The sequence below is a fragment of the Helicoverpa armigera genome, chromosome 25 (assembly GCF_030705265.1).
Source record: "Helicoverpa armigera isolate CAAS_96S chromosome 25, ASM3070526v1, whole genome shotgun sequence".
NCBI lineage: Eukaryota > Metazoa > Arthropoda > Insecta > Lepidoptera > Noctuidae > Helicoverpa > Helicoverpa armigera.
Window position 1 is genome coordinate 2,137,090 of NC_087144.1, and position 15,353 is coordinate 2,152,442.

At 36.4% G+C, this 15,353-nt stretch overlaps 2 protein-coding genes across 2 annotated transcripts in view; both read right to left on the reverse strand.

Annotated features, from left to right (window-relative positions):
• LOC110376616 (solute carrier family 2, facilitated glucose transporter member 2) overlaps positions 1-15,353 on the reverse strand; it is a 324,460-nt gene that overhangs the window by 111,922 nt on the left and 197,185 nt on the right. The window lies entirely within an intron of this gene.
• Positions 1-15,353, reverse strand: part of LOC110376619 (orexin/Hypocretin receptor type 1) — a 106,836-nt gene that overhangs the window by 33,598 nt on the left and 57,885 nt on the right. Inside the window, exons 2-3 of the mRNA XM_049845540.2 lie at positions 10,163-10,735; positions 3,076-3,223 (exon numbers count right to left, since the gene is read on the reverse strand). Of these exons, the coding sequence (XP_049701497.2) occupies positions 3,076-3,223; positions 10,163-10,690 (676 nt within the window). The 5' untranslated portion in view covers positions 10,691-10,735. The remainder of the gene's footprint in view (positions 1-3,075; positions 3,224-10,162; positions 10,736-15,353) is intronic.

Below are 15,353 nucleotides of genomic sequence, written 5' to 3' on the forward strand. Positions count from 1 at the left end.
ACCAATGCATCAAGACCAATAATTATAATTGACAGGTTGGTTTTCATTTGACAAGGAACCCGAACGCCTCGTTAGTTCTAGTAACTGATCACGCCTCCCGTTACCTGACCTAAAAGAAAGCGCCTGACCTGCCTTATGGCATCTCCGCTATCTTTCCTTCTTCTGCGATTCCAAGTTTAAAAAGTACTTACAAAGAAGTTCACACCTAAACTCTAATCACGTTGCTGGCTGATTGCACTGCTCTAAACTGAGTTTAATAATTACCAAAATGTGGATTTTAGTCTTGTTTTGACAGCTCAAGAAATTAGCCTCAAAAGTCTTTGGGAAAGTAAACTGAGCTTAATTAAAACTGAATTCGTTAGCAATGTTGGAATGCAAAATCAAAGTCTTGAACAAAGGTAAAGACCAATTTTAAAGGCCATAGGATAAACCTTTGATTAAGAAAAACGTCTATTTATTTTAAAACAAAAGAATATATTTTGGACTTATGTTCCTAAAACCATTTATCACCGAACCAAGGTTAGATAAGAAGTAGGTATGACAAAAAATCCAGCTTCGTAGTAAAAGATTTGTTTTGTGGATTACGTAAACGACTGTCATTGAAATTGTGCGTAAGTTTAACAGATCGGTGTAATCGACCAAAAGGTTGAAAAAGTTGTTACATCAATTCTAGCCGCGTTGGTAGTTGGTTTCGCGGGATCTAAGTGGTTTCTTTAGTCTGGTAGCGAGATTTCACTAAAGTTCGCGCACATTTTGTTCGCGAGCAAATTATGTGTACGCATTGGTACAGTCAACTTCAGGTCAGTGGTAACAGTTTTATAGGAAAATCGTACTTATTACTATTGAGTTAAGGTGCATGACAGTTACCACTGACGTGCGGTCTACCGTACAATTCCACTGCTAGCATGAGTTCGCGTGCAAAGGTTGCAGTTTCATGGATATTTAAGAAATGTCCGCAAACAATTACAAAGTTGAAGTACATACATATATGTATATTTTTTTATTCCAGTAGGCCTATAAGAGCTCTTTAAAATCATCAAGCTAATTGCATGGTCCCAAACAGTGGGTCTCATGGAGAAGAACCGACAAGAAACTCTATAGACACTCTTAAAAAAAAACAATTGTTTACAATAGTTTAAAACTCTCCCTGAGGAATAATATTTAATGTAATAAAAATAACCAGAAGATCAGAGAAAATATTTTTGTGTGTCACATTGCCACATACCGATGAAGCTCACCTTTATATGAGTACTTCAAGTGTTTCAGTAGCCTACACGCTTTTTGTTTCATTGTTGAAACAGTTTTTTCACAGAACTTCTTAAATGGCAAATACAAGTGCTTATTGTTACATATAAATTCAAAAAGTTTTTATTTTTTGTCAAACTTGACCTTTTTACAAAATCGAGTGACAATCGACCCCAAGTCGTGGGTGAAGAACCAATCTCACAAGTACGAGTGTGGGTTCAATTCCAGGTCAGTCAAGTACCAATGCAACTTTTCCAAGTTTGTATGTATTTTCTAAGTAAATCTTGGACATCAGTGATCATGTTTCGGAGGGCATGACAAACTGTGGATCCCGGCTGTCATTTGGACTATCTTTGGCAGTTGTTAAGGGTAGTCAGCAGATAGTAAGTCTTACAGTTTTACACTTCTTCTTCTACAATTTAGGAGCCCAGCTCTTGTCGGCGCGGCTCCTTCTATTTACGCCTATCTAGCGCCAACTCCTGAACTTCCTTATACGTCACAACATTCACCTTCTCTTTAATTTGCTTGATGTAGCTGAACCTTGGACGACCCCTTCCCCTCTTTCCTTCGACTTTCCCTTCCACGATGTTTTTAAATAAAAAAAAATTAAACTATACCTACCTAATTTCAAACTCTAGCAACTTTACTTAATTTAATAACTAAGTAAATTTAATTTATTACATTCCACCTACGTACACAAATATTTGGTATGACATCACCGATGCGTCAAGCGCGTAAAACGTCGATACATAAGCAATTATTTATCAATCACCCAATGCCCTGTCCAATAGATAAGTCAGGTTATAACTTGTTGATACTACCTCTGTGTATGACGTCATAAGTGTAAAACCGGCTAAGAGCGAGTCGGAATCGCGCGTGAAGGGTTTCTTACCTATAAAAACTACGTCTGTTGTATAGGAGGCCCCTAATGCCTTTATTTTAGTCTAGTTTTCAGTAAGTCTAGTAATGTGTGTGAAGAATCACAGCTGTTGAGATTTAAACTAATTTCAGACGGACGGACAGAAAAATTTTAACGAGGTCGTATTTTGCCCTCTGGCTTCGAAACCCTCAAAATTGCAGGTTTATCTTGATGACGTAAGAAAACGTGACTTTTGACATGGGTTTAGTTTCTTTGTAATTAGTGCATATATGTCCCTCTATGTTCCTCATGGTTTCACCCTCATCCTGAGGGAAATACTTCCCGCATCCGTACAAAATAACCCATATGTTATCTTGATAAATGAAAGTAGCTTCAACCGCGTCCCGCGAGGGAATCGCTTTACACACCCGGATAAAAAATATAGCCTACGTTCGTCAGATTTATGTGCTTGAAATATTCAAAAACCCTTGCGCTAAAATAAATTTTAACGTCACAACGTCACGTCACAGTTAAAATCCAAATCGTGTATCGATAGTTCTGTATAGAATAACTTGAGAGGCGGAGGAAATTACATACAATAGAATATTCCGTGAGTGCATTTACAAATGATGCCATGACAGCATGCAGGCCCATGACAGTTTAATAGTTGTCCTGTGGTAGAATGAAACTCGTGGCATGGTGAGTAGACTGATTGCTCAGCCAGTGCACTTTGCACGGCGACAATATAGTAATTCCAGCGGTTTTATACTCGTGTTTTTCATTAATTAACCCTGCCATGCAGATTTAGATATAATTTTATACCGGTGGTTATCAATTGTTTGTACGGAAAAACTGAAGGAAAAATCTGCTAGTATAAAATTGTTTATAAATGGGTGCTTTGTAATATAAAAGACAATTCATAAATCTCAAGATATACCTATGTAAGATAAATGTTAACATAAGATACTTACTGAATATAAGAGACAGAGTCCATATAATAAGTATGGCGGTCTTGGCGCGGCCGGTGGTGGACTTGAACTTGAGCGGGAAGCAGATGGCGTACCAGCGGTCCACCGAGATGAACGTCAGCGTCAGCACTGACACCGTCACTGATACTGACTGGAACAAGAAATAAAATAATTACATATATAGGAAGAGAAACAAAAACAAAGATGACATAATGTCTGCCATTTTGGATCTAATATCGCACTGTTGAACAAATTGCCAAGTGATTCTAAGGCTCTAGACAGACGAGCCGCATTTCAACTGCAATCCAACTGCAAATTGTTGAAATTTAGTTGACACGACTGCAATAAAACTGCAAACCAAAAGGTGTAGAATAGTGTGAGCCGACTGCAATTGCGCTGCAATCGGACTGCACGTTGAGTTTGCAGTTCTTAGTCCGTTTCAGGTGTAAACTGCAATTTGCGATTGGATTGCAGTTGAAATGCGGTCCGACTGTCTAGAGCCTAAAACGACCGAGTCGATTTTCACTGCAAACCTAAACGTCACTTTTATTAAACATCTGTAATTGTTTTTTTTACATTTTATTAGGTATACATTTTTACGTACACTTTTCAAAAGAAACAGTTGTTTTGAGAGAATCGGACGTTGACGTGAACTTAGGCTTTATTGTTAGCTTTAAATGGTTCACTCCACCCTATAAGTCTCATATTACCCATAGTGAAGTACTTATTTAAAATTTTCCTAAGTAGAAACCTAATAAGTGAGCATTTGTGACGATATTATCCAGTGGAAAATTTCATCAAGCTAGAGGTGAATTTGCAAACAATAGAGTAAAGTATGGGGATAAAGGGGATATTTATTTTTTAATTAATTAATATTATTATTCTTATAATAACATTCATTACTATGTGATAAGTTGCGAGACTCATGTAAAACGATTTATTAATATTTTTTTTCATTATTTATCAGTATTTTTTATATGTGTTTCACGTAAGGTTGGACTATGTAATTATTGAATCGAATTTATATCCCGCAATCAAACTACTATTTATAATAAGTACCAAATAAATGTAAAACAACTAAATGCTCTTAGTACCATTAATTTCCCATTAATTTCATACTTCACTACGACATCATTCCATGAAACGATATTTCAGAGAGAGATTCACTGAGCCAAAATCTAATGAATGTGTAACTTCATATATCAAAATTATTCACAAATACACCTTCTAATTTGAATTAATTTACTAGCTTGTGAATTTGATGAAGATTTTCAATTTAAAGTACCCAGCACACTGCAAACTTTTAGTCGGCCGATATTTTGTTAGGACTCATAAATCAGTATGAAGATGAATGAACGCACATTACAAAGATCAGGTATTTAGCCGGTATCAGACCGACTGAAACTTTGATTGTAATCAAGTTTGAGTTAAAAACAAATGCCAAACATCGGGCAACTGTCGGCCGACTGTTTAGTCTTCAGTGTGCGGGCACTAAAGGGTTATTTCAGGAAGTAAATAATCGGAAGATACTTCCCACGGTATCCAAATATTTACTTTAGAATATACTAATTCAATGGGGAAGGAATTTTAAGAATTGAGATGTTATTTTGGTTATCCCATTTGTAATATTCATTGAATAAATAAATAGCTGGAAATCTTCTAAAATTAGACTTTTGCTTCCGCATAATTGTCATTGTTAGAGTGTTATCATCATCATCTGCTTAGCCTTTTACCAACTATGTTGGGGTCGGTTTCCAGTCTTACTGGATGCAGCTGAGTACCTGCCAGTGTTTTCATCATTTTAATTTGACTTGCTTTATATTTTCTCATAATATGAAATAGGTTAGTTCAAATGATATCAAATAATTTATGCTACCAATATTCTTACACAATTTATGAGATAGGTTAGTAAATTACATCAATTAATTTACACCAGCAATATTGTATTATGTAGTTTTTAATACATTTTAGTGAGCCAATCACTACTCATTGTATTTTTACTTGAGCAGCAGTGTGATTCTATAAGACTTCACTCTAAACTTCGCATCTGAATCCGCCGTGAGTTACTACACTAGCGCTACTCTTGCGAGCGTGTTTGCGAGTTGAACTAAATGAAACTCGAGATTTTGACAGATAAAGTATGAGATGACTTTTAGAACGTTTTGAACCGAATGTGAAGTGAGAATGAATAGCGAAGTGAAATGCGAGTTCTTGTCTGAATTTTATAGCAGTCCATTTTTCTTTCTTAAAGATAACAGTATCTTTGTTGTGAATGAAACAAAGGAAAACTTAAGATTCTGAAACTGACTGTTTTTAGTTACTTTTCACGACAATCAACAATTTGTAAACAATAGTATTGTTCCTTAAAAGTTTAATTCGTAACTTCTTCGTAACTAAAACCTTAAAGGAGCGAAGTTTTTGGCGTTTAATTAGAGCAGACTTTCTGGTACAGTCAAATAAAGGTGTAGGTTTACTCTTAACTGTACTGAAAGTACTTTTGAATAAATAACCAAACAAGAAAGTCAAGATGGTTATATAATATTGTTCTTGTAATTCATGATATTTCAGATATTTTTTATTTCTCTTTACTAATTCATCTCTCTCGGGGTTGGCATCCAGTCTAGTAAGATGTAGCTAAGTACTAGTGCTTTACATGAAGCGACTGCCTATCTGATCACCCCAACCCATGTACCCGGACAACCCGATACCTGAAACCCTTAAAGGGTATAAGGTTTACTTTTCCCTTTACCTCAGAAGTCAATAACCATCTCATCGAACCTAATTGTGCTCTTTTGGCATACTCGTAAGTTACGTTACCTTTAAGGAAATTAACTTTTAAAGACTTCCTATATTTACTTTGGACCCTTACCCGTCCTTTTTAAACGACATTTGAAAGGTCCTTATAAATGCCAATGATTCTAATATTCATTTAGGTACCCGTATTTGTTGTCAGGAAGAAACTTGAAAAGGTAGCTTTAGGTACAAATCGTCCAACCATTTTAATGTAATTGGAGGTGATAAAATTGATTAATAAGCCCCTTTGGACCACAAATTAAATTAGAATAACAAACATTACGACGTTGACATTCATTATTACATCTTTTAAACTCTTTACGTTAATTTGATTTTAAATGTTCTACAAAGTTTTTAAACTGAATCTAATAAAGAATTTAGTGATTAACCGCTTGTATGTCGCTAATTATAAAACAATAGAAAATCAACTGTTTCTCGCGTATATCTGCGCTCCGACATACAACGGATTAATGCATCCGTGCATCGGAGGGCACGTAAATATCAGTCCTATGCCTGATCTCTCTGCGGTCGTGTCGGGCGCAGAGAGTGAAGAGTGTGCGGCAAATGCTTGCAACTGAAGTTATTAAAAATGTTGTTAATTAAAAAAATACTACAAACTGGAGCTTAAACCAGATTATTTAATTATCAAATTATTTGAATGTAAACAGACTCAGATCATTTATTTATTATCCTTTCTATTCGAGTTTGATATGTGGAGAGATGAAAATTCCCGCTATACATTACAATTTACACATACATTGAAATTGAAAATATACATTGAAAAGCGCCTTTAGACTTGACTTCAGTTGACACTTTGTTCACCGTTGTTATCAGATAGTCATTCAAAGAGTGAATGAAATCTTTAGCTTTCTTGTGGCTTCTTTGATCTCTCTGTGCAGTAATTACTGTAGATTTACTTCGTTGAATTCTAAGCGGTAATTTAAGCGTAACATTAGAGCTCTTGTTCAAGGAATTTTCCCTCATGTTGTTACGTCACACGTATTTCATTAAATTGTTCTATCTAGGCCAAGTAATAAAATTAGGCTAGATATTTGTTATTTTTTCCTATTTTATATTTTAGCTAGCCACTTCTAGGGGACCACTACCGCCAGCGGTTCCTGATAAACAATTCTCGCTTTCTAACACTGAAAGAAGTTTTCAAATAGGCCCAGCAGTTTCTGAGTTTAGAATAACGCATTGAAATGAATAATAACAATCCTGCAGCTTTTGAATCCATATAGGAACCTATACATATAAAAATTAATTCCACTTTAAGTTGTGATTTTATAACTCAAGAACGATGCCACTTATAAAAACCAAATATTCATCTTTATTCGGACTATTAGGTAAATTGTTTATGTGAAGTTTGCAAAAAATCGATCGAGCGTTTCTTCATATATTTGACAAAATGGTTGACTTTATACATAGCGAAGCCCTAACTGTGGGTCACTAGTATTGGTATAGATAGACAGCGTTAGATGTGCTTCTGAATGGGTATCTTTCTAGGAACTCCATTCTGCTACTGTTTCTGTGTATTTCAATTTAACATTTCTCAGAACTTCCGTACTTTATCAAACATATTACTATGTAAATAAAATTTCACGGAAAAATAGCCTTTACGTCACGTCCAATTAAGCACAATATTGCAAGTCCTCTTAAAATATATTTTCCATAGATTACCTTAATTGAGTTGGTATAAGGTAACATTTTAACATTATTGCTTTTTCTTCTTTAGGTTATTTTTGTTTCGGGACGGAAAAACTGCTGTTGGTTTGAGAAGGTAAGGTTATTTATTTTCCGAATATAAAAGGGTAATCAAAAGCAAATTAGCGTAAATTGGAGGTCATCATTATTGTTTACCTTCGTTTGATTTCCGTGGAAAAAATCTCTCGTAACGGTCCCAAGATGAGGTGAGATGGGATAGGACTAGAGGATTCGATCCCAGGATCCCGGGATCCCGATCATATTTCTAGTCCCGAAATATTCGGGATTAAATCCAGTTAATCCCGGGATTTTCGGGACTAATTTTTCCTCCAAGAGATTCCTCCAACTAAGTTTTTATGTTTATTATAATTTTATTTGGTTTTTACAGATTTAAAATAAAAGGTTGATTTTGATATGTTTTACTTTCTTTTCGCTACCACTTTTTATTCCCTATGCAATCCCGGGACTATCCCGGGATCCCGGTATTAACTGTTGATAATCCCGAAATTTGGGGATTAGAAAAATCGACCGGGATCGACACCTCTAGATAGGACCCAAGAAGCTGACAGCATTACCGTTTTGGTTAAGAAAGTAACAAATACATAAAAATAGTAGTAGTAGTAAGTTCCTTCAACCCTCGGCTAATGACCAGACAGACACTTCATTACTACGTATCATATCCACACTTGAATATTCATGAAGAAACTTCTAACAGACTATAATGTATGTAGTTTAGGGCTGAATTTCAGGTTTTGCATATACCCGACTGTCTTAGGAATTAATCTAACTTTGTAACAGAGAGGGGAAACATATCATGGATAGTATCACTGCGAAGAGTTTTAATTTTAACTAGATGTAGGTACACGTACGCCCCGAGCGAACTACTTTCCGCAAATGGATTAACAGTAGGGTATGTAATTTCTCAGTCAAGTATAATATCCGCATAGCTAACATTTTAATAGGTTGTGTTACTTGAGAGGTTGGTACTTTAACTGATAAGCCACGACTACATTAAAAAAATACAAACATCTCAATTGAGAACTTGTACTCATTTTTGATAAGTCGGTTAAAAATACCACTCCTGAAATGTCTTAAAGACTAGAGTTTTTTGTGCTGGAATTTACATAACTATAGGTATAAAGTTATAAATTTTTGTAGGCAACTATAAAGTTTTAATATCCCAAAATTCCAGAAACACCGAAAATTCCTTTTCCATCAAACTTAGGCAGTAACATTGGTTTTTAGACTAAAAACTTGCTAAATACTTTACCTTTGAAGATTTTCCAAGATATTTTGATTTCTAATTAAGGAGGAAAGGTTCAATTATCGTTAATAAAAGTTGGAAACAAATAATGAGAAACGGGGTTTAAAGATATCAACTTTGAAATTGGGTAAAAAGTTCTGCGTACACTTAATGAAGTCTGTAACTTTTACTCAATTCATTATACCTTCACCTAATTTATCCTCATCATATCATCATCCTCCGAGCCTTTTTCCCAAACTATGTTGGGGTCGGTTTCAGTCTCATCGGATGCAGCTAAGTATCTATAATCTATCATTATATACATAATATTGTTTAAAGGACTATTTTCTATAAAGGACACAAGATATTTTAAGATAAGCAGAGCTTTTTTATTTATTTTTTCCAATGGAATATCGCATACGGAAGAGATTGCCGTAACGCGGAATTTGTGTTCAGAATGCAAATATATATTCAAAGGAAATTCACCATCGTTCGTAAGCTTGAAAATTGAATTCTTGAGAGATTTGAACATACACGTGTTCCCTATAAAAATCCTAAAATTGGATTTGATAATAATAGGGCTAATATCTCGAATTGGTATCGAAATAAATCTCTTTAGGAAAGTACGGGCTTCCGTGTAATCACGACTTATGAGAAAGTTTTATTATATTACTTAGAAAGAAAAGAAAGATAAATCATTTATTGACATAAAAAAAAGACGACCACAAATTAGGTATATGGGATGAAAAGTGCCAATAGAATAGATGATTGTGCCAAATACCAAGGTATACAGGAATCAATTTCATTTTGTTATGGCGATTAAAATACTTATTATCTTCTGCTTTTTCCTATGGCATTATAAGACAAGGACATACAGAAATAACCAGATCTTAGAATCAATTATGTATGCCACAGTCACCTGTGACTTTGTCCGCATTTTCTACTAGCTTTTATACCCACTACGGGTTAACATCCGTCTTAAAATAGCCTTTAAAAGAACCTTGTGTAAAACGTCTCCAAACTTTTGTAGTATTAGAGAGTTTGTGACGAATCACTCTTGGGTTATGTAGATTTCATTATGTGTGCAATAGTAGGTATAGTTTATTTTTGAAAATTTCAGAATGATACTCATATTTAAACATTAACACCTTACTATAGAAATTTAAACATCTGTTGAACGCTTGTCTAAAAAAAGTGCGGTTGCAAAACGGACCTTATTTCAACGTCATAATCTGTAATTCTTTTAGACAAGTGTTTAACAGACGTTTAGAAGTTTTTGTGGTACGACGGTAAATACTTTTTGAATTGTAATGCATAGCGTTCAACAGATATTCAAAAGATTAATCTTACCTGAAAATAAAGCAGCATTTTACACAGCACATCTCCTAGGAACCAAGTTTCAGTGACATCCCATACGACCGTAGCAGGCAAGCAGAACAGAATAACCATGAAATCTGCAGCAGCCAGATTCACTATAAAATAATTCGTCACCGTCCTCATAGAATGATTCCTGTACACGGCTACGCACACTAAAGCATTCCCCACCAATCCTGTTATGAACACTAATGTGTGAGTACCTATCAGTACCCATTCGTATGTGTGCGGGTAAATGTAGTTGTTCAACATTGAAACGTATTCCTCTTTACTTAAGTTGCAAAATTCCTTTTGGCCTACGCATACTTCTGTTGCGTTTTCTTTTGATGGTTCATCAGATGCAGTGGCATTCTCTGCTGTCAGATCTTCAATTGTTTTGTTATGTCTTAACTTTGTTTCATTGTTTTTAAGATCAGTTCTAGTTTCTTCTGCATGGATTCCTTCTACGCTTATGAGGATAATAAGGCCTATGATAAGGATTGATATTTTTTTGACGAAATTCATCTTGAAGATTGTTATTCTGTTTCCTTGTTAGCTTTCATACCGGATCTGTAACAAGGAAAACGAAAATGTTAATAAAATAGTCTTTGGTTTTTAGACGGTATTATTTTTCATCGATTTTGGCGATAAGCCTAAATGGCATTGACGCTAATGGAACGGAATTTAAAAGAAAATCAAAATTTTCATTTTCTAGGTTAATAGCATTTTTTGTAGTTTTAATTCGTTCGTTTTTTAATCATTCAAAGGTAAAATTCATAAAAAAATTCATAAGTACAATCTGTTTTACAATCCTAAGTGTAACAGCACACTGGAAACTTTTAGTCGGCTGATAGTTTGTTTGTGCTCATAAATCAGTATGAAGATTAATGGTAGCACGCACATTACAAAAATCAAGTATTTACCTGGTGAGTATCAGACCAACAGAAAACAATGCTTAGAAACAATTTTTTTTTTAAACATACTGCCGAACATCGGGTCAACTGTTGACCGACTGTTTAGTTTACAGTCTGAGGGTACTCTAAATCTCTAATAATAATTGACAACTACAATAAACTTAATTGGCAGAATACTTGCTACAAGAATGCAATTAGTATCATCTGTTTCATTATCTAAGTGATCAAATCTTGGATGTCAATTTTAATCTGCTTTTGTCGCAGCGAAATTAAATTGTGTCTGTGCTGTGTTGCTATTTATTTGTCAAAGTCATGCATTTTTGAGTTGGCGTAGAAAAAATTCTTAATTGTTTTTTCTTGCCATGGCTACGAGTATTTTACTCATAAAGTGCTTAAATTCTACGAGCTAAATTGTAAGGATGGGTTGCACTATTTATCTATAACAATAACTAGCTGTCAAGTCGCTGATTTACCCAGCCATCCTCCGAGGCTTTTTCCCAACTATGTTGGGGGGTCGGCTTCCAGTCTAACTGGATGTAGCTGAGTACCAGTGCTTTACAATGGGCGGTAATTTTAAATCTGGTCAGGGTTTGGGTATCGTAAATATACGTTCTGAATACTAGCTGCCGACTGCAACTGTCGACCGCACACGCCGCGCCTGCAATAATTGTGCAATCTACTAAATAGTTTATAGACAACAGTTTATATTCAAGCTTCTGGAAAAATAGCAACCTTGAGATCACTTCGTTGTCTTTTTATCAACAAAAAAAGTTCCGTCGTATCCATGTTGGTTCAGTTGTTTCTTCTCTTAAAATACATTCTAAAAATAAGTATATAAAAGGAGATCATCCATTTCGTACCCAAAACTGAAAGTGCCGGCCAGAGTAAAAAAATAATATATTCTTGTAGAGAATAATGCCCTGAACATTTTTCACTATTACAAGAATCGTCTACAATTAACCCCCTGGCTGCTATTTGACTTTGAAAATACCAAAAAATCCCACAATGTTTGGAGCATTGCATTACGGCCCCAAACTGGAGAAGGCAGCCGCTGAGTTCAAAGGACTCCTATCCAACCTGGGAAGTCATTAAATGACTCCCCTCTCGTTGTGGGGAAGTCAGACTCCTACTGACTAAAACCCATCATGGGGTAGCCAGAGCCGCGGTAATTCTTTCGACTCATTCGATTCTTTAGACTGCCTCGTTGATCTAGTGGTTGCAAGCGCGGCTGCTGTGCTCGAGGTCTCGGGTTCGATTCCTGGGTCGGGCCGAAATCGTGGGTCGAAACTTTCACAAAGCAGCCCCAACCAGTCTGGAAGTTGGTGATTGATTTACCCGTGCATCGGAGAGCACGTAAATGTCGATCCTGCGCCTGATCTCTCTCCGGTCGTGTCGGATTGCCGTCCCATCGGGTTATGAGAGGGAAGGAATAGGGTTTTGGGGGTCGCCTGGGGTTTACTGATTCTCTGAAAGGGGCGTGAACAATGCACGCCACCGACACCTGCTGTTTCCAAGGAGAAGGAAAATCTATAGGGGCGAGGAGGAATGGGATGCCTTCGTCTCCTTCTGCGCAGCATGCCAGAGAAGGAGGCAGTGCAATAACTGAGAGTTCGCGCCTCTCATCCCATCCGCTGAGGTAGACGTGGAAGACACCACGCGCGTTGGGTGTCGAGAAGACTCCCGGCACCGCAGACGTCGGTCTGTGGGCAGTGAGTTTAGGGAGACTTATCGTCCCTCCGCTTCCTTGGAGACAACAGACCCGTTTCAGCGGCGAGCGTTGACAAGTCAAGCCCTCCTCAGACAGTCAGCAAACCCCAGTGGGGCCCACCAGGGTCAGAACCTGCCAGGGCTGCGGGATTGTTCGAAAGAATTACCTCGACCCTGGTTTCCCCATGATGGGCTTTTATCAGTAAGTGTCTGACTTCCCAACAGCCCAAGTCATTTGATGACTTCCCAGGTTGGGCAGGAGTCCTTTGAAGGCAGCGGCTGCCTTCTCCAGTTTGGGGCCGTTATGTAATGCTCCAAACATTGTGAGATTTTTTGGTATTTTCAAAGTCAAATAGCAGGCGGGGGGTTAATTGTAGACGATTCTTGTAGTAGTAAAAAATCTTCAGGGCATTATTCTCTACAAGAATCTACTATTTTTTTCTTTTGGCCGGCACTTTCATTTTTGGGTACAAATTGTTCGAGACTTGAATGATCTCCTTTCTGAATTTACAATACCAGTAAGGGGTTTTGCCATCCCTAAAGGGACGCAGGTCGAAGTCATACAGAAAGTTACTTGTTTACAAATTGACAAATGACGTGAATCGAGAGAGGTTCTTTGATCTCAACAAAGAAAATTCTTATTTACTTTAACACACAATAAAATACAATGGGTAGTATGTTTCATTGAATCTCCACTTTACGGGCAATTTCACTATCTATAAATAACATAAAAGTTAAACTACGATATACTTCATAGTAATTATATTTTAAGTCCGTGGCGTCTTTTGTCTCTATTCACGATATACTCGGAACTTGCTAATCAGATTGTCGCTTTTCATCTGTTTTACCACATCATTAGCTTTTCTTATTACTCAACTGCGCCTATTCCTAACCTATTTTTATTCATATACGAAATAATCATCAATTGTTTGCTTAATGGACTTTTAAAACCTGTTTTGCAGGATCATATTTTTCAAATCAATGTACCTTGTTCCTAAGATTAGCTTGATTCGGATTTATAATATTACGAAGCCGTGGCTTGGGGCTATTTTACTATGTATTAAAAGCATACACACGTTAAAATCTGGTGCCTTCAGATAAAGCATTTTCAGAAGCTAAGACAAGCTTTTGAAAGACATACAAAAGTACTTTGTAAATGTTGTTTCTATCTCTGCAGACAAAATGTCAATGTTACAAAGTCTGTCAATGTATGAATGAACTTTCCAGACTTCCAGACATGTTTGTTTATCGTTTGTCTTTCTGTGTGACTTCAGTTACCTAATTTGTAATTTAAAACGTTAATAAGATCTCATATGCTGTGAGTTCAAGCGGCTTGACGCTAGCTTATTAGAGTTGGGCCTCTTTCTCTATTGTGTGATACTGTCCTCCATTCGGTTCTTTTCAGAAACTATTATATCTACATCATCGTCTGCCTAGTATTTTCCGAACTCTATTTAGGTTGGCATCAAGTCTAACCAGATGCTGAGTACCAGTGCTTTTACAAAGAGCATCTGCCTATCTGAACTCCTCAGCTCAGTTACCCGGGCAAGCCAATACTTCATGGCAAGACCCGTCAATGACAGCCGGGACCTACAGTTTACGTGCCCTCCGAAGACTAACAACTCGGAGCACACTGCACAAACAATGTATATAGGTATTATGTCATATTTTACACGATTCTGTTCCTTACTATCTAAAGAAATATCCATAGCTTTTAAATTACAAAAGTTTAAGATTATTAACAACATCGCCACAGCTGCCATCTTACAGTCCAATCACTCTTGATAGAAAGTTCTAGATTTCTAGGAAATTACTTGTCGTAAAGTTTCTATAAGTTTAGGTTAATTACTGGTATGATCCGATTGCCGAGTCAGAACTTTCAAGGCCTTTGAGAATTCCAATATAGACTGATAAGTAAGTTTCCTTGAATACGTAGGTATTTATAAATAATAATTTTAATTAGGTATTATGAAGTAGAAGAGGCTGTTTTCTTGTAGTCTGGTCTGATTTGTAAAAACCTTCCAGTGTTTGGCAGCCTTTTTCATCGAGAAAGACTTAAGCCATGTATTCACTGGGAAACAATGTTTCAGATACACATCACGTAGATGTTTACAGCAACAATGTTTCGGAAACTGCCGTCCACACCGTCAGATGTTAATATGTCGCCCGAGGAAGTAGTGTTGTTGTGTGGTGCCTACATTTATTTGCATAAGTCCATTTCTAGTAAAAAGAAAAGAAAAAGAGAAAAAAAAGAAAAATTACTTGCTATGAAGACATTTATTTGGCGTTTATAAACAAATGAAACACGCGTCCACACTTGTATGCACATGTTGCGCAACTGATTTGTTTCTTGCCCCGCCACGGGTGGGGAGCACAGAAACATTCGATAAACACGTAGTGTTTACAGAAACAAAATTATATGTTTCTGAAACAAAATTATTTGTTTCAGAAACACGTAGATTTTGTTTCTCAGTGAATACATGGCTTTAGTGCTACTTTTTATCCAGAAGTGCTATATAGGCACTGGGCACGTAGGCTATATACCGCCAAAGCACCAGTAAGGATGT